At 41.0% G+C, this 21,287-nt stretch overlaps 1 protein-coding gene across 4 annotated transcripts in view; it reads right to left on the minus strand.

The window, feature by feature from the left end:
- Nucleotides 1–20,834, minus strand: part of NTNG1 (netrin G1) — a 397,910-nt gene extending 377,076 nt beyond the window's left edge. For 2 of the 4 annotated variants that reach the window (XM_051856220.3, XM_051856224.3), the window contains exons 1-2: nucleotides 19,463–19,600; nucleotides 11,829–12,585 (exon numbers count right to left, since the gene is read on the minus strand). In XM_051856220.3, coding sequence (XP_051712180.1) covers nucleotides 11,829–12,074 — 246 coding nt within the window. In that variant the 5' untranslated portion in view covers nucleotides 12,075–12,585; nucleotides 19,463–19,600. Of the gene's footprint in view, nucleotides 1–11,828; nucleotides 12,586–19,138; nucleotides 19,435–19,462; nucleotides 19,601–20,396 lie in introns of those variants that run through there. The other 2 variants (XM_089337018.1, XM_002715818.6) reach the window with 2 other exon arrangements.
- Nucleotides 20,835–21,287: the final 453 nt, after the last annotated feature.

The raw sequence follows: 21,287 nt of genomic DNA on the forward strand, positions 1-21,287 counted from the left end.
AGAAGTAGAAGACACAAAAAGTGGAAAAATCTTCCATGTTCATGAATTAGAAGAATTAATATCATCGAATGTCTGTACTATCCAAAGTAATTTACAGATTCAATGTGATCTCAATCAAAATACCAATGACATTCTTCTCAGATCTATAATAAAAGGTTCTAAAATTCATATGAAAACACAAGAGACCATGAATAGCTAAAGAAATATAAAACAACAAATGCAAAGCCAGAAGCACCACAATATCAGATTTCAAGACATATTACGGGGCAGTTATATCAAAACAGCTTGGTAATGGCACAAAAATGGACAAGTAGACCAATGGAACAGCATAAAAACTACAGAAATCAATCCGCACAGAACAACTAACTAATCTTTGACAAGGGAGCTAAAATCAATTCCTTGAGAAAGGACAGTCTCTTCAACAAATGGTGCTGAGAAAATTAGATTTCCACATTCCACAGAAGTGTGAAATAATACGCCTACCTTACACTTCATACAAACATCAACTCAAAATGTATCAAGAATTTAAATCTATGAGCTGCTCCACCAAATTACTAGAGGAGAACATTGGGGAAAGTCTGCAAGATACTGGCATAGGCAAAGCCTTTGTGGAAAATACCCCAGAAGCACAGGCAATGATAGTAAAAATAGATAAATGGGATTATATCAAGCTAACAAGCTTCTGCGTTGCAAAAGAAACACTCAGTGAAGAGGCAACCAACAGAATGGGAAAAATATTTGTAAACTATGCAACTGATAAAGATTAATATCCAAAATCTATACAGAGCTCAAGAAACTCAACAACAACAAAACAAACTATGGGGCTGGCACAGTGGCTCACTTAGCTAATCCTCCGCCTGCAGTGCCAGTACCCCAGGTTCTAGTCCTGGTTGGGTTGCAGGATTCTATCCCGGTTGCTCTTCTTCCAGTCTATCTCTCTGCTGTAGCCCGGGAGGGCAGTGGAGGATGGCCCAAGAGCTTGGGTCCCTGTATCTGCATGGGAGACTGGGAAGAAGTACCCAGCTCCTGGCTTCGGATCAGTGCAGCACTGGCCATAGCGGCCATTAGGGGAGTAAACCAACAGAAGGAAGAGACCTTTCTCTCTTTCTCTCACTGTCTATAACTCTCTGTCTCTCTCTCTCTCACTGTCTAACTTCTCACTAACTTTGCCTGGCAAAAAAAAAAAAAACAAACAAACAAAAAAAAACACAACTATGGGATTTGACACATGAAAAAATGCTCATGACCACTAGCCATTAGGGAAATACAAATCAAAACCACAATGAGGTTTCACCTCACTCCAGTTAGAATGGGTGTCATATAGAAATCAACAAACAACAAATGCTGGAAGAGGGTATGGGGAAAAAGTACCACAATTCACTGTCATTGGGAATGTAAACTAGTATAACCATTGTGGAAGACAGTATGGAGATACTGTAGATATCAGAAAATAGATCTAATTTATGACCGAGCTATCCCACTCCTGAGAATTTACCCAGGGAAATAAAATCAGCTAATGAAAGAGTTATCTGTATCCCCAGATTTATTGCTGCTCAATTCACAATAGCTAAGATTTGGGATCAACCCAGATGTCCATCAACTGATGACTGGATAAAGAAATTGTGATATATATGTAATATGGAATATTATTCAGTCATAAAAAATGAAATTCTGTCTTTTGCAACAAAATGGATACAACTGGAAACCACTATACTTACTGAAATAAGCCAGTCCCCAAAAGACAAATACCGTATATTTTCTGTGATCTGTAGTAACTAATAGAGTACCAAAAAAGTGTAATATATATGAATGAAAATGACATTTTGAGATTCAATGATAGTTTACAGCCCTTATCTCTACTTTTGAGGAACAATATTTTTTTCTTCTACTTGTTGAGCTCTTTAAGTGTAGAGTTAATCTTACGAGTACAAAATTAACTAAAAGTAGATCATTGTAAAAATTAAAAGAATAAGAAAGGGAGGAGGAAAGAGAGTGCTAGCATTGGTGGGAGGGAGGGGTTGGGTGAAAGGAACACTATGCTCCTAAATCTGTAAATATGAAGTGCATGAAATGTGTTCATCTTAAAAATCTTTAAAAGAATAAAAAGAAAAAAATAAAATGTGGTCCACTTAAAGTGCCAGAATACAGAAACAAACATGTATGTGAGTATATAAATCAATAAGATATAATGAGGTACAGTAGAGGGTATATGCAGGTATAAATACTATACAACGGTACTTAAAAAAGTTCATGGAAAATATAATTTAAAGGTAAGTTCATTTATGTGCAAAGAATTTTGAAATAGGTACAGTTTTTTCATAATCCACACTTTCTATAACTTTTTTTTCAGTTTTGCAGTACATCTGTGGTTTCTTTAATAGCTTTTCTTCCTAGGATATTCTTTCTCATCTGACATCATCTATGTTTATTTCATTTAGTTTTCTTTCTTATAGTTTTATATATTTTAGGTAGATTACTTTCTAAAGTCATATGTGATTTATTTCATTGTAAAATATGAAGCAGAAATTGAATGTTAGATTTTACTAATTGCCTTTTTACAACTTTTTTTTTAGTTTTTTCCTCCAGAGACCTTTTATTTAAAGAATGCAAATTTCATGCATTTCATAAGTAAAACTTTAGGAACATGGTGATTCTTCCCACGGTACCTGCCCTCCCACCCACACTCTTAAGCCTCTTCCTCATCCCTCTCTATTCCCTTTCTTATTTTTTACTAAGACCTATTTTCAATTAACTTCATACACATACGATTAACTCTATACTAATAAAGAGTTCAGCAAATAGTATGAAAAAAACAAAACAAACAAACAAAAAAAACATGTTCCTCAAGAGTTGAGACAAGGGCTATTCAAAGTCATTGCATCTCAAAGTGCTCTATTTGTTTTCAGAGATCAGGGAGAATACATGGTATCTGTCCTTTTGGTACTGGCTTATTTCCCTAAGTATAATATTTTCCAGTTGCATCCATTTTGTTGCAAACTATAGGATTTCATTTTTTGCCACTATGTAGTATTCCATGGTTTTCAAATCCTGTAATTTCTTTATCCAGTCTTAGCTATTGTGAATTGAGCTGAAATAAATATAGGGGTACAGATAACTCTTTCATATACTGATTTCATTTCCCTTGGGTAAATTCCCAGGAGTGGGATGGCTGGGTCATATGGTAGCTCCATATTCAGATTTCTGAAATAGCTCCATCCTGTCTTCCATAGTGGCTGTACCACTGTATCACAGTGGATTAGGGGACCTTTTCCCCCACATCCTTGCCAGCATTTGTTGTTTGTTGATTTCTGTATGAAAGCCATTCTAACAGGGGTGAGGTGAAACCTCATTGTGGTTTTGATTTGTATTTCCCTAATGCTAGTGATCCTGAGCATTTTTTCATGTACCTGTTGACCATTTGAATTTCTTCTTTTGCAACATAATTGTTTAAGTCCTTTGCCCATTTCTTAACTGGATTGCTTGTTTTGTTGTTGTTGAGTTTCTTGATCTCTTTATAGATTCTGGTTATTAATCAGTTGCATAGTCTGCATATAATTTCTCCTATTATTTTAGTTGCCTCTTCACATTGCTGTCGCTCCCCCATTTGCGGAGGAACGACACCGGACCCTGTGCTGTTCTCTTTGCCCGGCTCTTCCCGGGTTAGCTGCTGTTCCTTCACTCGCCGAGGAACGACGCCGTCCCGGGTTAGCTGCCGCCCGCCCCCCCCCCCCCCCCCCCGCCTCCACAGAGGGGCGGCACACCCTCCGCTTTCCCCGCTTCCGCGGAGGAGCGGCACACCGCCAGCCGGCTCTCTCAGGGGCTGCTCAGATGTTCCTCAGATGTTGCTTGGTGCATATTGTCTCTCTCTTCCTTTATAGTCCTCTTCCACCAATCCATGCTCTGCTGCCCACATGCCGAGTATGCTGCTCTCCTCCAATCAGGAGCAGGATCAACTCCTGCAGTTTATCAGTCGAATTGGCAAGGCAGCTGCGTAGAAGTTGTTTGCGGTCTTTCAGCGCCATATTGTGGGAGAGCAGATGCATAGAGTTAGTCCTAGTTCCAGTAATTTAGTCTAGTCTCAGTTGCTCCCCACAATTGCTGAGTGTTTCTTTTGCAGTGCAGAAGCTTCTCAATTTGATGTATCTCATTTGTCAATTTTGGCTTTGATTGCCTGTGCATCTGGTGTCTTTCCCAAGAACTCTTTGCCTATGCCAACGTCTTTCAAGGTTTCTCCAATGTTCTCTAATAATTTGGTGGTATTGGGTCATAGATTTAGGTCTTTGATTTATTCTCAATGGATTTTTGTGTAAGGTGTAATGTAGGGGTCTTGCTTCATATATCTGCATGTGGAGATCCAGTTTTCCCAGCACCATTTAAAATCTTGAACAGACTTTCTTTGCTCCAGGGGTTGATTTTAGATCCTTTGTCAAAGATAAGTCAGTTATAGATGTGTGGGTTGATTTCTGGCATTTGTATTCTGTTTCATTGGTCTATCCATCTGTTTTTGTATCAGTACCAGGTTGTTTTGATTATAACTGTCCTATAGTATGTCTTGAAATATGGTATTCTGATGCCTTTGGCTTTGTTTTTGTTGTATAAGATTGCTTTAGTTACCTGGGGTCTCCTGTGTTTCCATATGAATTTCAGCAATGTTTTTTCTATATCTGAGAAGAACATCCTTTGTATTTTGATTGGTATTGCATTGAATCTGTAAATTGCTTTTAGTAGTATGGACATTTTGATGATATTGATTCTTCCAATCCGTGAACATGGGAGATTTTTCCAATTTTTTGTATCTTCTTCTATTTCTATCTTTAATGTTTTATAATTCTTATTGTACAGACTGACATCCTTAGTTAAGTTTATTTCAAGGTATTTAATTTTTTTGGTAGCTATTGTGAGTGGGGTTGATCTTAGAAATTCTTTCTCAGCTGTGGCATTGTCTGTGTATACAAAGGTTATTGATTTTTGTGCATTGATTATTTTATCCTGCTAGTCTATCAAACTCTTCTATGAGTTGCAATAGTCTCTTTTGGATCCTCTATATATAGAATCATGTAATCTGCAAATAGATATATATCATTTGCTTCCTCCTTCCCAATTTGTATCCATTTGATTTCTTTTTCTTGCCTAATGGCTCTGGCTAAAACTTCCAGGACTATATTGAATAGCAATGATCCATGACCTTTTGAAATACTTTGTCTCTCTATATATCTGTCTAGGTATATAGATGTATAAAGATAGATGCTAGAGGGGCTGGCGCTGTGGCGCAGGTGGTTAACGCCCTAGCCTGAAGTGCCAGCATCCCATATGGGTGTTGGTTTGAGACCTGGCTGCTCCATTTCCTTTCCAGCTCTCTGCTATGGCCTGGGAAAGCAATAGAAGATGGCCCAAGTCCTTGGGCCCCTGCATCCACATGGGAGATCGGAAGAAGCTCCTGGCTCCTGGCTTTGGATTGGTGCAGCTCCAGCTGTTGCGGCCATTTGGGGAGTAAACCATCGGATGGAAGACCTCTCTCTCTCTCTCTCTCTCTCTGTCTGCCTCTCTTCTCTCTATGTAACTCTGACTTTCAAATAAATAAATAAATCTTTTAAAAAAATTTTTAAAAAGATCGATGCTAGATAGATAGACAGGTGAGTGAGTGAGCTAACGGAGTTAAAAGGTCAGGAAAATGCTCTGAGCTAGAATTAGCAAGAAGTATACAGAGAAACTAGTTTGAGCTAAACCTTGAAGGGTGTGTGAAGTCAGGATGAAGAGATGTTCCAGACTATTCTAAATCAAAAAAATATAATCTGCTTATCCTTGTAGACATAGGAGGTGATATGAGGTGAGAAGCTTCTTGTGTGAGGACATTAGACCTTAAAATCAGAGGAATATACCAGACTAAAACTCACATGAAAAAATAACCCAAAGAAAACAAACAGGCCTTAGAGAAGCCTGCAGAATTTGCCAAGGAGACCCCAAAACAGCATGGATAGACTGATATTTTAAGACACTGCTTCTTGGGGCCAGTGTGCCATAATAAGTGCCAGTTCGAGTCCTGGCTGCTCCACTTCTGACCAGCTCTCTGCTATGGCCTGAGAAAGTAGTACAAAATGGCCCAACTCCTTGGGCCCCTGAACCCACCTGGGAGACCTGTAAGAAGCTCCTGGCTCTTGCCTTCAGGTCGACGCAGCTCTGGCCGTTGCGGCCAACTGGGGAGTGAATCAGTGGATGGAAGACCTCATTTTCTCACTCTCGCTTCTCTTTCTCTCTGTGTGTAACTCTGACTTTCAAATAAATAAATAAATCTTTAAAAAAAAAAAAGGACACTGCTTCTCACATTTTTCAAGTGATGTTTTTCTAGATTAAGAGCAGACCAGGTTACTTCTTGGAGGACTAAAGAAAGTAACACAAAATAGTCAACTACAAGGCCATCATTATGTTGAAGTCTTAACATTTTGCATTCAGCTAATTGTTTCCCCTTATTTTTAAGTAAAACTAGAGCTCCACATAGATGATCCTTTTTTTTTAATCTTAGAAACATATAATATCAATATCAGGTTTGATGGTTTTAAGAAGTCATTCTCATGAATGGAATGGGAGAGGGAGCAGGAATTGGGAGGGTTGCGGGTGGGAGGGAAGTTATGGGTGGGGGGAAGCCATTGTAATCCATAAGCTGTACTTTGGAAATTTATATTTGCTAAATAAAAGTTAAAAAAATAAAATAAAATAGGCAATGTTAAAAAAAAGAAAAGAAGTCATTCTCCATTCCACCATCCACTAGGCTCCAAGGCTATCACTTAATGCTGCACATTTGCTTGACTCATCAATTTCTAACATTAGGCACTTGACTATTAGATGATATTTCCCAAGTAGCCCTTGAACATGCTGCAAAATCATATTTCGCCTTAAATTTGGAGTGCTGGTCTTACTTCTCCATTCTCCCTCCTCTTGGGTATACACCACCTTTACTTCCTTTGAGAGCAGCAACAATGTTCACTTCACTCTGGCACAGTACTCTGGGTCATGCTGTGAAACTTTATCACAACAGATATCAGAACATTTGTACACATAGAGAACACTATCTAGGAATAATGAATGACATGAGGTGGTTTTAGGTTTTATTAGCCCTGCTATAATCTTTGTCAGCTCCCTCTCAAGGCCTCTCCCATAAACCATGATTGCTACAGTGCCTGTACAGTTTTAACATAAATCCAGTAATTTCTCTCCAATTATTGTAGCTTTATATTTTCTGGAGATGCCATAGGATCAAAATGGGAAGTAGTGGGAAATCAGGCTATATGCAGCCAGGTTTTTAAAAAAAAAAATAGACTTCCTTAGATTTGATGCAGTAGATAATAAGGAACTATTGCAGGCTCCTCAACAAGGAAATACCTGATTTAGTGATACATTAGAAAGACTGATCTCCATGGAACTTAATTTATTACAAACATGAATTAAACTTTTCTAAGAAATAAGTCTAAATAATGAACTAGTAATGATGAAGCGTTAATGATGAAAGAACTGAAGGCTTTTAAAAATTCCATTCTAGCATAATTAAAGAATAAATCAGTTCAAATGAAAGATGTCACTGTTATTAAAACTTCATTCATTTACTGAGTTATGTTTCATGTGAATATAAGATCATTTGACTATTATGTAAGTCAGTGCCATTTCCAGTTTTTGGAAAATTGATATTAATTCCTTGTCATTAAAAACCTAACCAAGTTTATCAAATTAATTCCTCAAAGGCCACCTGATAGCCACCAGATGGCAATCTGAGCTGATGTCAAATCAGAAACTTAAGCTATGGATAGTCTTGGGACCATACATTACCATTCCCTCATCTCACAGGTTTCCCTGGAATCATAATACACAAAGGCTTTCCACTATTTTTGTAAATTTCATTTGAACATAATGAAATATGCTCTATCCACAAAGCTTATAATAATTAAAGTTTTTTAATAGAAGTATATCTAGAAATAGCACAATATGGAACGATCATTAATAGACCTGTTAAGCTACATGAATAAATGTCTATCAAGAGTACAGGCACATATTAGTAAATTTCCTACAGAAAATCAATTTTCATTTCCAATTCTGACATTTTATTTAGAAAAATTATACCCTTTCTTTTAATTATTCCAGTAAACATAATGAGGGTATTGCTAACTACACCTTAGAGTACTTTATTTTCTCCTTTTTTTTAGTAATATGAGTCTACTTGTAATTAAAGGCATGCTGCATTAATGATGCTGAAAGTCTCCAAGGAAAACATTTAATGTCCACCTCATAATATTATGCCAAAATTACATGCACAGAAGCCTTTTTAATAATCTTTTTTTCCTAATTTAGTTTTGATTGGCTTTGAAATCTATGGCAGCACTCAAGGGTTCACATTTCCACAGCCATCAGCACTTCTGCACCATAAATCGTACAAACGCACATGACTTCTTTCATCTGTAGGCTTCTTTTCAAAGCTTCTGTTTAACTTATCTAGAAAATAAGCTTCAGGCTGGAGATAATTTTGCCATTTTTAAGCCACTGGGGTGTTGCATGAAGAGGTGACAGCTAAGTTTGTCTAAACAGAAAGAACAAACCATAGCTTTGTGTTGTCACTTCAACTTTACATCCAGGTTCTGAACATCCTATCTGCTCTTAAGCATGTTGAAACAAACTGTCATCACTAGATAATCTGTGTTTTCTGGCTAAGTTATGCTACCTGAAGCTTTTAATATGTCTTTTACAAGTACATTATCCCAGTCTGGAAAAAAATTAACCTTCCTGTACCCTCATATTCTTAGCTCTAAAATGATGATAAATAGAAATGGTATAATTCTCCCAGAAAACTAATGTTTATATATGCCAATACAATTAATATACAACTTAAAATTGCTTGATATTGAAGATTTATTAAGTGTGTCATCCAGGTTAGCAGGCAGAGCTCTATAGTTGAAGGTAATCATAAGCACATTTTCCCCTTAAAATTTCACTGTATATTAAAATAAATGCAACACTCATGGACAGTCACTGGCATGCAAAAATGAGCAAAGTCAAAAAGTGGCAACACAGCCTCTTAACGCAATGCCAATGAACTTCATCGCTACATTAAATTAATCGGCTATGGGAATTATAGGATATTTCTCTGACCAAATGTCCTGTCAGTGCTCAGAATAGCTATAGGCACAGCTAATAAGGGTGTCACTAGCTGAGCAAGTGAAACCACTTTGCAGCAAACATTTACATATTGTGGCTAAGTAGTGAGCGTGCTCATCTGGCAGCTACCCTGATGTAATAGGCCATAACGACTCTAAGGGAGCAGGTATGGATACAAGTGTCAAGGCAGCAAGAACGCCAAAGTCATAACACAAATGAATTTATGGATCCCCATTAGACCTTGCACTAAGGAGCACCTAACCGGCTCTGCTCTGACAGCATCCTGAGACGCTTTTACAGTCTTGTGTCAGGAACCCTTACACCACCAAGTTTTATGGAAAATCCAAAACTGCAGAAAGGAAATGCTGCTATATTAGTCCATTGTTATTGACTTTGCCTAGAATAGGCACAAAAACAATCCCGAAGTGTACACATAAAGGTAGATTATTAAGTTTTCTATGCCAATCATATGGATATTAAGGAATACAAATTAAGGATGCATAGATAACATCCCACAAACCTCACACTCTCCCTTAGAAAACCATTCTGCTCATTGCAAGTTTAAATCCACCATGGTTTCTGAATATCTGCACCATGCCAAGACTTAGCTTTTTGAGACTGACCTGTGGCATTTCAGGCGAATACATAAAGCACACACGTTGCTGCACTTGAGAAAGCCAAGGGATATCGTGGTAGCTTTTGTTTCTCATTTGGTCCCTGACACCACTTTGTCAGTGGATAGGTGGGAACTGGCTTGTGTAAGACAGACCATGTCCCAGTGAAAGGCAAGCTAGGAAGTTCTGTAGTGTGCCCTTTCCCACTTGGGATGGGTGTAAGAGGCATGCTGCAAACACCAAGTCAACTCCTCCACACAACAGAGAGGAGCAGTGCCAAGCAAGTATTCTCTGGCCAGAGGATGAGATCAGGGGAGCTGCCTGTACAAATCACACCTTGAACACACTGTCCAGAGCTTACGCAAGTGGAAACAGTATCCTGGAAAAGGACACTTGCAATTTTATTTAGACCTGTAAATTATTAAGCAATTCCTAGGGAAGCATACTGTTACAAGTGTCATGTAAACCAATATATAGAGCTAGAGTGTTGCTAACAATAGGAAGAATTGGCCCAGAGCTTGTCCTCTGCTGTAAGGAGTAGAAGAACCTATCACCTGGACAGCAGTTTCACCCCAGATTTGCAATGAGAGCTTAAATTTGACTTTTTATGAGAAATTATTTAAGATTTTATATAATCCAACAAATGTCCTGGCTCTTTTACAGATTTATTAGAGTTTTGCTAATGTGTTTCAATAAACTTCTCTGAAAGTCTCTGGTTCCTAAAATGCAACTTCTTTGCAAAGCACATACCAGTTTCCCAGAGAGACCGGCCTCCCTTTGAAATATTCAGTCTTTCTGGCACTTTAGTCATAGTGACACCTAATAGCCAAGCTCTTTTTCTCACTCTCCACAAAATCAGGTTTAGACGATAATTCAAACCAGTCCCCAAAGGCACTTCTGAAAAATGGCAGGCCCTTAGCTTTTAGGTGAAAACACTCTTTATTGCTCAAAATTGTTTCCTGTTACAAAACCTTTTCTCTAGTGCTAGGGCTAAGATGATCTTATGCTAATTTAACTCACTGGGGACTGGGAACAGATGCTACCTTGATTAATAGTTTCACTATCCTGGAAATGCCAGGCCAGGTTCAAGATAATAAAATCAGGTAAGAATACTATTAAAATCTGCCATGCGATGATATCTGTTATGTGAAGAAAAATGGGATCTCAGTTCCTGAATCAATTATAGACCACCTATAATAAAAAGCACCACATATACCAAATGAACACACTACCTAAATTCTTTAGCACACGAATCTGAAGCATTTTAATCACCAATCTCTTCACCAATACCTTATAGGTTATAGCTATGGCCATAATGGAAATTCAATGTTTCTCCACTATTATCTTTCTATATATTTAACTTTGCATCCAGAAGATTTTGATGGAGCATGAGAACAATGAATTGTGTAACTATGCTTACAGAAGCATCCTACCTGAATGGGTATGCCCCAGGCCACTGCTTTTCAGCAAATATGTTTTCAACAGTCCAACATTCATCAGTAAAGTACCCATAGAAAACAGTGATTCTTGAAAATCAGGGGCCATGTGAGTTGGCAAAAGACTTTTCTGGAAGACTTAAGTTGTTCTCTCTTCTGCTCACTAGTCGTCTAATCAAGGAATTCCAAATCACCATAGCTCCAGATGAAGAAAACCATGAATTCTAATCTAACCCTGAACGATGGATTTTGGGAAAGACCTTACACAGGTGTGTTAAGAAACTCTTATGTTTTTAAAACTGGTTTTGCCGATGGACTTTATCCTCAGCAAAACACACAGGGTCTAATCATACTTATCCAAAATGTAACCTTTAATTGGACTTTTTCTAATATACATGTACTTCACTTGCCTCAGTGAAACTTTTGGTTTTCAGGGAAGCAGTGCATCAGTCACCCTGTGCAAACAATAACTCCAGAAGGTGCAAACCTCCATCGAGAATGATGCTGGCCTCTTAGCCCAAATCTACCACCTGTGGATTCAGCACATGGCTTGAGCTGAATCTTCACATTGACCACATCTGTATGCATACAGTATGTGACCCCATTCTCTGAAATAGTCTAAACAAAAGGGTTTTCTCACCATTGCACAGAAGGTCTCAGGAGGATCTCCACAGGTAATATCCGGAGGGTCCAGCTTCACTTTCAGGTATTTTGTCATGTCCGTGGATTCAGGCTGACAGGCCATGTAATCCCAAACTTTTCCTTCTTCTGTGTAAATCTGCGTCTTACACACGTCGTAATGCCCCCACACCAAAGGGTAGGGCTGCATCACTGAGGACACGGTGACCCAAAGGGCATGGATCGACAGGAATCTTGACAAATACATCTCTAAACTCTTTGCAGTCTCCGTGGTTTATTTTTGACCTGTCTCTATCTTACATAAATATATAAGCCTCTATATAGGTAGGTCCATATATTTAAAAAAAATAGATGAGGAAGAGATCTCAAAGCAGATTCCAAAACCAAATGCGCTGGGTTAAACACTGTGCATGTTCAGGTTTATTGAGGACACTGGTAGAGGCCTAACATACTTGTGGATTAAGCGTTAGCAACAACTCACAGCTTCCTTTTTTTTTTTTTTTATTTTGTCCTAGAACACATCTGTTAGACTCCGGTCTGGTTTGGTTTTTGTAAAATATGTCCAGTAGCAGATAATAATTTAGCAAAGTGATGGCTCTCCCATTGTACATCCAATAACCCTGAATGATCCTCAGTGTTCACGGCTCACAAGGGATGCTCAGACGTGTTGAGATATCAGTATCTGAAGCAAAAGGATGAGTGTCACTAGTCTGGTGTCTGTTTCCCATCAATCATTCTTCTCTTCTGGCACCAACACCCTTTTGGAAACAATAAGAGTAAGAGTTATTGTCCCAGAATCAATGCACTATGAAATATATGATATGTTGATATTTTGGGGTGTGATACAATATACAGTAAATTGGTATAATATGGATAACTGTACTCAGCTGTGTTGCTGCAATCAGCAAACCAGGAAAATCACTCATGTTGGGGGGGATTTCGGTATGAAGGATTTAACTCTTCCGTAAAAAGGCAGATGTGTGTGTATTGCAGGTGAGTTACAGGTTTTCACTTCAAAACATACATTTCCATCTTGACAAAACTGAGAGCAAGCAGCTAGATCTAAACATTTCTCATATACTGCAGTGCTAGAAAAATCTCAAGGAGAACAATGGGGAAAATGAGTACTTTTATAACAATGACAAGGAAATGACAATTATCCATATGCCTTTTTTTTTTTTCCCATATGCCTTTTGTCTCTTGGCAAAGAGACCCTAAAAGTCTCCAAATTCCTTCTACATGTCTTAGCTTTCGCTAGCTGGAGGGAAACCCAGCATTATTGGCAAGGGCCCGTGCTTCTCAATTTGCTCATTATATTAGAAGAATTTAGCATCTTTTGTTTAGTTGCATTAAGTGATAATGATAACTTGGCTCTCTGGGAAAATATTCAAAATTACAACCAAAGGAGTAAATTTTCATTCCATAAGAATTTTCTATTTTCTTACATCTTTTTATAGCCATTACATCTGCATTTGCAGTTACTTTCTGTAACAGAAGAGAATTTGTCCCAAAGGCGAATATTATACACTGCTTTAAAACTAAAAGCTCCATAGTAAAACGCACAATTTAAAATGCACATATAAAAATAGCTGAGGGTGAGTTAACAGGCCGTGAAGCAGAATAATATGGCACTAATTCTAAGAGGAAATAAAAATTACTGTTTAAAAGTACTTCTGGTTAACTGATAATGGAGCCTATACAACTACGGGTACAAGTCACTGGTAAGTCGAACTGGCAACTTTTGTATTTACAGATCACTAGCCAGACCTAAACAAATGCCAGTATGTGGAATCCAGGTGTTTCCAAAAGTGCATCTGCTTAATCATTTATTTCCTATTCACAGGCCAATAATGAGCTACTTCTTAATTCAAAAAGGAAAAAAAGCCTGCAAATTTGGGAAATGCCATTACAGACCCTTCAGTTCACATAAAACAGTTTAAATATGGAATTTCACTATCTTTAAACAATCTTATAAAAGGAATTCACTATATTTAAATAATATACCATCTTAAAATGAACTAAGCCACAGAGACTATGAAATGCCAACAGATGGTTGAATTGTGTTTCCATAGCAAAGTAATTTATAATAATTGCTTTATGCATGCAAGTGCAATTTTCATTATATTCAATTCATAAAATGTTATCATACAGCTGCAATTTGTGATATTTTCTATTAGGCAAAGTGTTGAATATTTGAGTTCCTATGAAGCAATAATTAGCAGTTTGTCTAAACATGTATAAACTACAGATTTGAATCTGCCTCTTCCTTGTAATGTAAAGACTGTACTATCTTCCGCACATTTTGAAATCTTAAGCTAAAAAGAAAAGAAATCACGAGGAAGCATATGTTGTGGCTACTATAGTCTTCTGCTTTTTCTCAGATTCATTAGTAATTCAGATAATACTTTCAAAAACTTCCACCAATTTGACAATTAATAATCTGAAAAGTTGTCAGAACGATGCAAATCTACCTTTTCTACTTGCGTTTTTCAACTGTTTCAGACCTTAAGAGGAAACACACACTCATGGGCAAAGACACAGGTATTACACGCGAATCAGTGTAAAATCCACTAGGTCAGAAATTAACTTCACTGCATAGTCTCAGATACACAGCAGTTTATTTATCAAGAACAACATAGTCTCAAGCACCTGGAATTAACAGATTGTTTTGAGTTTAAACTGAATGAAAATTACGTGTCAACTTTTAACATTAAAACTGAAATTCGAATGCTCCCTGAGATCAGGCTTCCTGTTGCTGGTAACCTACCAATGCTATTCCTCTAATCCATATAGTCTTGGGTACTCTGCCCTAAGCCACGTTTTACTTTACTGCAACCATGAAATAAAGGGTGACCACACATTTGCACATGAAAAAAATGGACACTAAGAAAATGTATGTGAACCTGTTACTATCTCCTGACACAACAGCAATCCCAATATAACGAATTCTCATTAAAGTATACCAGAGTTATAATGATGGTCATTACACGGAATTATGGACTACACCATTGATCGAATTTAGAGAACTGACAAGGAAAACTGCAGAGGAGTGCAAGATATTTGAATATTAGGCAGTTGCAGGACTGTGCGACAGACATTCTTGACAAGAAGCAGCCAATTATAGCTTAAATTTCTGGCACATAACCAGTTGTGATTAATAGTTTTCCATTACATTACAGACATATTATTAATGTATTAAAAATGTCAAGCTTTGGCAAGCACTAATATGGCATGGCTCAGTTAGTCTGCAGAATTCACATTTAATGAGCTCCCATTGACACAGAAGGAGATATTGACCATGGCATATTACAGATCAGGAGCAGAGGGTCACTAAGCTGTTCTTTAACATAATTATTTGATTTCATCCTCATTTTTATGTTTGTCGCATCACCTACTAGGCATCCTTCAGCTCAGGGGCTTCTTCACTGTGCCACAGTGGAGTGCCACACAGCACTTCAGAGAAAATCCTTTTAACTTCAAATTAATGAGAAATGAAATCTCCGAATGTCCACGTCGTACAATGGGAAAGAAGCTTCTGAGAAAATCAGGAATTTGCTATTAAAGTATAATTATGTATATTTGAAAGAAAATAAAATGATGTAAAAATAAAATGGTATTTACACTCTGGCCTCCATTACCTAATGGCACTGGTTGCCATCTGACTGTGCTTTCAACCAGGTTAAAAATATCAATTGCTTCTTCAAAGCTAGGACATCTCAGCAAATAGCTAGGCAAAGCGATTATGAAAAGGACAGTCAATGACATATTTTTGGATTTAATATACAAAACGCATCCCTTCCGGCCCATAATTGAACTAATTGCCAGGTAAAACGGCCTCTGAATTTGTCTCAGGTGTCTGGATCACCTACAGCAGAGCAGCTTCAGAGGAGCTCCGGGCAGCCCCAATTCTAACACTTCACTCTGCAACCCTTGGGAACCCACTTGTAATCAAATAATGCAATCCTCTCTACATGTGAATGAAAGGACTGAGAAGTCCTCTTTGATAAAAACATGCAATAATATCCTGTGAGTAGTACATAGACCTCTGCTGCATAAATTTGTGGGGCTAGTAAAAAAAATACAAAATTATGTCATGGCTCTCAAGTGGATGGATATTGGTGATCAGGAAAAAATGAACTAAAAATGGCTTTGCATCCATGGAACAGATTTTCCAGGATTGTGTACCTAGTTCCCTTCCACCTTGGCTTAACTTTGCAGAAGGTATTTCACAGGCTCATTGTCTCATCATAGTAAAAACAAACAAAATATTGCATGAACAAAATAATGATCAAAATTATAGACAATTATATCCTAAACGCAATTGCTAATTTCATCAGCTAAGAGGAAAATATTGCTAATAAATCTATCAACTGTAACTGGCTTTTGGCATTTGTTTTATTACATAACCTCACTAGGAGGTGGGGGTGGTGGTAGCAGGCTATTTATTCCATAAATATTCAGCTGTTCAGGGGCACCTGAAATAGACAGCTATTGACTCATTCCTCATAGACATTAAGAATTTTATAAATATGCATGCTTGTGAATGAGAAAGAACAAAAGAAAAGCTGACTAGAATCACATTCCATTGAGTGGAAAACGTAAAGAGATAAAGATATCCAAACTCCATAACCTCTCAAAATTAGCAGCTTCCAACACAGTTATCCTAAGATTGATTACATGAGATATTTTAACATATACTGAATGCTCTTTGCCCTTATTTATTTGTTGTGAAGAAAGCATTTTCTAGTCATCTTAATGGGAAACCTGTGTTCCTATTCCTTTGTTAACTGTCTCTCAAAATACAAGCAATTTAACATGTTCTACAACAACACCGGCATGTCTTACTCATGCTTGATTGGGCATGATGGACAACTACCCATCATGAGACTCTTAATAAAAGCAAATAATAAACCTTCGTATTTGAAAGATCTCTATTGTCCCCCAAGAAAATATTGACTAGAGAAACTCGATAGCACTTTTTTTGCGGGGGGGGGGGGCAGGACATTTGGGGATAGGACAGTAATAAAATTATTTCAGGATCAGTTAAGCCTGGGAGAAATCTGGTGTTTAATTACCATACGAACAACAAATACTCCATTATTATGCAGGGAAGTTCAGAGATGCAAGGCCTCAATTACACATCTGAGAAAATCTACACCCACCTGAAGTTTTAAAACAGAACTCTGGGTTCTGAAAATAAAATGAGTTTTAAAAGTATGCTAAATCTCTTACTGACCTCTAACTCAATAAAATTCATACACCCACACTTCTTGGTATTAACAAAGAACTGGTTTTCTAAGTTGCATGAAATTTTATTTCTTTTCAAGTAACTTGGTGCTTTTGTAACTCTCAAACTCTCTCCAAATTTTATAACACTTAGATAACCAACAAATAATGGAATACTTGTTTGATTTTTTGAAAATTGCTTCCTGATGTCTTTCAGAGTAGTAATGGAAGCAAAGAAAGGAATGTATACGAATTGCAAATATATAAAAGGAAACTGCAAAGCAGATTACCCTCCTACTAAAAAGCCATACTGAACCACTTCAACACACAAGCCCAGTGGAAGCTGACACAACAAAAATCCTAAAAGGAAAACGGCTTTATGTCCAAATAAAATAAACTGTTTTCTCACAAGATTTTTAACAGTACCCCTCTGAAATTTCCCAGTGGGAAATATCACCAAATTAATAGCCAACTCTGTGGCCTTCGGAATGCCCTCCTGTTGGTTTGCATGGAATCGGGAAAAGAAAAGATATCCCAAGTGCATGTAGGCTGGAACAACATTCTATGTGAAATACTTTGATGATTTTTTTTTCCTTGCATGCTGATCCACATGCAAAATCTAAATTTTATCTTCACGAAAAACTGAAAGTTGCTTATCTTCCAAAAGAATCTTGGACAGTTACTGAGCTCCTTTCCCTTTGCCAGAGAGAAAGGGAGACAAGAAAGGCATTCAAAGTGACACAGTTCCAGACACTTAACAGAATGTGGGACTCTGATGCCCCACGGACAGCCACTCCTAAAGGACCACAGAAACCAGGAAAGCCTGGCCTGCCCCACACCCCCCAAGAACGGGATTTCTGGAAAACTTTCTAATAAGCATAACCACTTAGCATATTTTAATAAATGATGTGGATGGAAGAGTCTCTGTTTTTTTTTTTTAATCTCTGTAAGATAAGAAAACTTTTAGTATTTTCGGTCATAAAATAGGGCCTTATTTCTAGAGCAAATCTACTGCCAGATTCGCCATATGTTTAGTAGAATTCTGAATCTTACTCAGAATTTTTCCCTCAAGATTGATAGGCTGTAAAGAGAAGAATGGAGGAGCTGGGGGTGGGGCTGGGAGTGGGAATAAAACCCTCTACTCTCGGAAATCTACACTTGATGGAACGACAGGAACTCAACCTGAGGCTGCTTTAAACTCTCCGAGAGGAATCTTCCCCACCCTGCCCTGTAAAATGACAACCGACTCTTGAGTGGATTTCGGAAGAGGATGGTCCCTGGGCGAGGTTACCGAAATAAACAGCAGAGGGCGCACTTTCTTTTTTTATCTAAGTTTTCCCTCACATGAATCACTTAATTGGTTATTTTGGGCCCAATAATATTCAGTATTACTTTGTATTATATATAGATATCCACGGATCCACACTGGAGAGCAATTCAATGTCCCTAGCTGAATCCATCAACTGAGGAAGGTTACGCCAGTAAAGGATCGGAGAACGTATCCCAACCGGCATTCCCGCACCAAGTCTCTCTCCCTCTTGCAATCTCCCTTGCTTCCCAGCTGCACAACATGGGATAGTAATGCTTTAATCTCGCACCAATAAAGGAGATTTTTTTAAAGGGCGACTTCAAAGGCTCCCGGTGCGGCCACCGGCTCCTCGGGGCTGGCAACAGGGCAAGTTGTCTCTTTCTCCCAAAGCAAAGACAACTGACAAAAGAAAAAGGGAACCCAAACCCTCCCGAGCGTGCTGAGGGGTCAGGTGTGTGAGAGCGAGAGCGCGGCGTGCCTGGCAGCCGGGCGTGGAGGCACCGACCCATGCCTGCAGCGCCCAGGCTCCGGACCCCGCAGCCAGCCGGGCGCACATCCAGGAAGACTCGCGTGTGGGTGTGAGGGGGTGCGGGCTGTGTGTGCGCGCAGCAGCTCCGCGCGCTGCCTCCTCCAGGCGCTTCACAAAGTTCCTCGCCCACCCGGAGCCTTCCCTCCCGCCTGTGGCTGGACCGGGTTGGGTGGGCAGGGAGCCGGGGCTGAGGGGCGCAGACCTGAGGCGCGGGTCGCCGGCGGACAGGGCAGCCGGTGGCACTTACCGTGGGGGCCCGTTCGCCCTGGCGCGGGGCGGGAGCCGAGCCGACGGCGCGGGGCGGCGGCCCTGGCCAGCTTGGTGCGCCTCGGGCGGCGGCCGCAGCAGCGGAGCCCGCGGGCGGCGCTCGGGCGGGCGGCGGCAGCTCCCTCAGAGCCTCCTCCCGGACGCGGGCGGAGCGGGAGGGGAGGGGGTGTGGACCCGAGCCGCCGCTGCCGCCGCCGCCGCCGCCGCCGCAGCCCCGGGTCCCGAGAGCGCCCGGCGACTGCGGGAGAGGAGCCTGCGGCCCCGGACCCCGCGCCCGCACGCCACGCCCCGCCGGCTGAATTACCTTCGCCCGGCGCCCGGGGAGCCTCCCGCGCGCTCGCTCCCTCTCGGAGCCCGCGTCGAGAGGGGGGAATTCCTTCCCGTTGACGTCCTCTTCGGAAATGCCAAAGATCAGTGACTTTGACAGGTAGATGAGGGGGAGGGAGCAGGGGCGGGCGGAGAGGAAGAGAGGATGAGAAAGGTGCCTCTCTCCCTCCAAAACCCGGCGATATTAATAATGGAATCGCAGCCTTCGGAGGCCCGGCCGGCCCCGCCGCCCGCCGCCCGCTCGCCCCGCGCCTCCTGGCGCCGCCGCCGCCGCTGCCACTTCTCGCCGTAAACTTTTACGGACGGATTTTTTTTTCCTTCTTTTTGTGTGTGTGTCTTTCTTTTCTTTTCTTATTTGTTTGGGCTTTTTTTTTTTTTTTCCAAGATGCAGGGCGATTTTCTGGTCCCCCGGTGGCTCAGAACCAGCTGCCGGGCGGTTCTATCCCGCTTGGCACCGCTTTCATTTTTAAATTTTCAGATGGAGACGGCGAGCTCGGTCAGAAAGGGCATCAATCAGGGCAATTCGCCTTGGCGCCAAGAAGATCCTCCAGGAGCAGTTTCGCCCGGGCTTCCCTCGCGCATTCCTCCACTCAAGTCAGAAATGTCACCGCCGCACATCGCGTTGACGGCTGCGAGACGCGGCGCGCCCCAAGTCCGTTTGATGAAATATACATGGCCCGCGCCGCCTCCGGCTGGCGGTGCCGGGGGCTGCGCGCCCCGCCCGCGGCGCGCGGCTCGGACCCCGCTCGCGGTCGGCTCTGCGCAAACTTAGGGGCGCGCTGGAACCAGAGTGAGCGCCGGGGCCGGGGCAGCCGCAGCCCTCGCACGCTCGGGCGGCCGGGAGCGTTTCACTTAACAAGCGGATCTCCTGCAACTGCCAGCAAGTGGAAGGACTGCAAACCTTCTACTACCTCGAGACCTGGGCGCTCCGAGCGGTCCTAACTCCGTCCCGCTCGCTGTCGCTGTTGCAGCTCTGCCCCGCGCCGCCGCAGCCGCTCCCAGCGCACCCGCACCCTCCTTGGCCCGCTGAAGCCGGCGCTCCCTTAACTCCTCGTGCCCCTTCCCCTTCGGCCCAGCCCGGCCTGCCCCGCGCTCCTCAGTTCCTTACCCCAGACCATTCCCAAGCACACCCTTGGCCCCCAGCCTTGAGCGCGGTGGGGTTTTTCAATCAGCAATTCCCTTGCGCCCGATATCCCTGGAGCCCGCTCATTTTGAAACCCAGTTCCATTTAGAAAGGTGAAGTTCAAGAGAAAGAGAGAGCTGTGCATTTCAGGCTTCTTTGGACTTTCCCAAGAGAATGACAAATGCTATGGGGCCCCATAGCTTCATTCTCCACCGATGGGGGCCCGGACTCACCTAAGATCACTCTGAGCTTCCCACTAACGTCAAATAAAAACAGCTGGTACTTAGGTAAGATAGGAACAAACTTTAATCACATATGAAGAATATAAGAGGGAAAACCCTCTGATGATCTCAGAAATCTGCAAGGCTCTCAAAACCGGACAATTGCCTGCGATGTAGTTTGCTTCAGTAGGGTGGGGACCGTGAGCAGCAGCGAGGGAAAGGCTAGTGGGTGAGGTTCAGCTCCTGTCCAGGGATTCTGGGAGAAACTGTGGGGTGAATATTCCACTCTTCCGCGCTTGCTCGGAGATGGGGCAAGCTGAAGTTCAAGGGGCTTCCAGGGCACAGGAGCCTGGCTCTAGTTGGCTCAACATACAGCAAAGGGTAAGCACTGGGTTCCTGTGAGCACTTGGTCACCTACACACAGTAAAGGCAGGGGCCTAAGAGTAGTTGCATGATTT

This window comes from Oryctolagus cuniculus, chromosome 7 (assembly GCF_051225735.1).
Source record: "Oryctolagus cuniculus isolate XC-2025 breed Fujian yellow rabbit chromosome 7, ASM5122573v1, whole genome shotgun sequence".
Classification (NCBI taxonomy): domain Eukaryota; kingdom Metazoa; phylum Chordata; class Mammalia; order Lagomorpha; family Leporidae; genus Oryctolagus; species Oryctolagus cuniculus.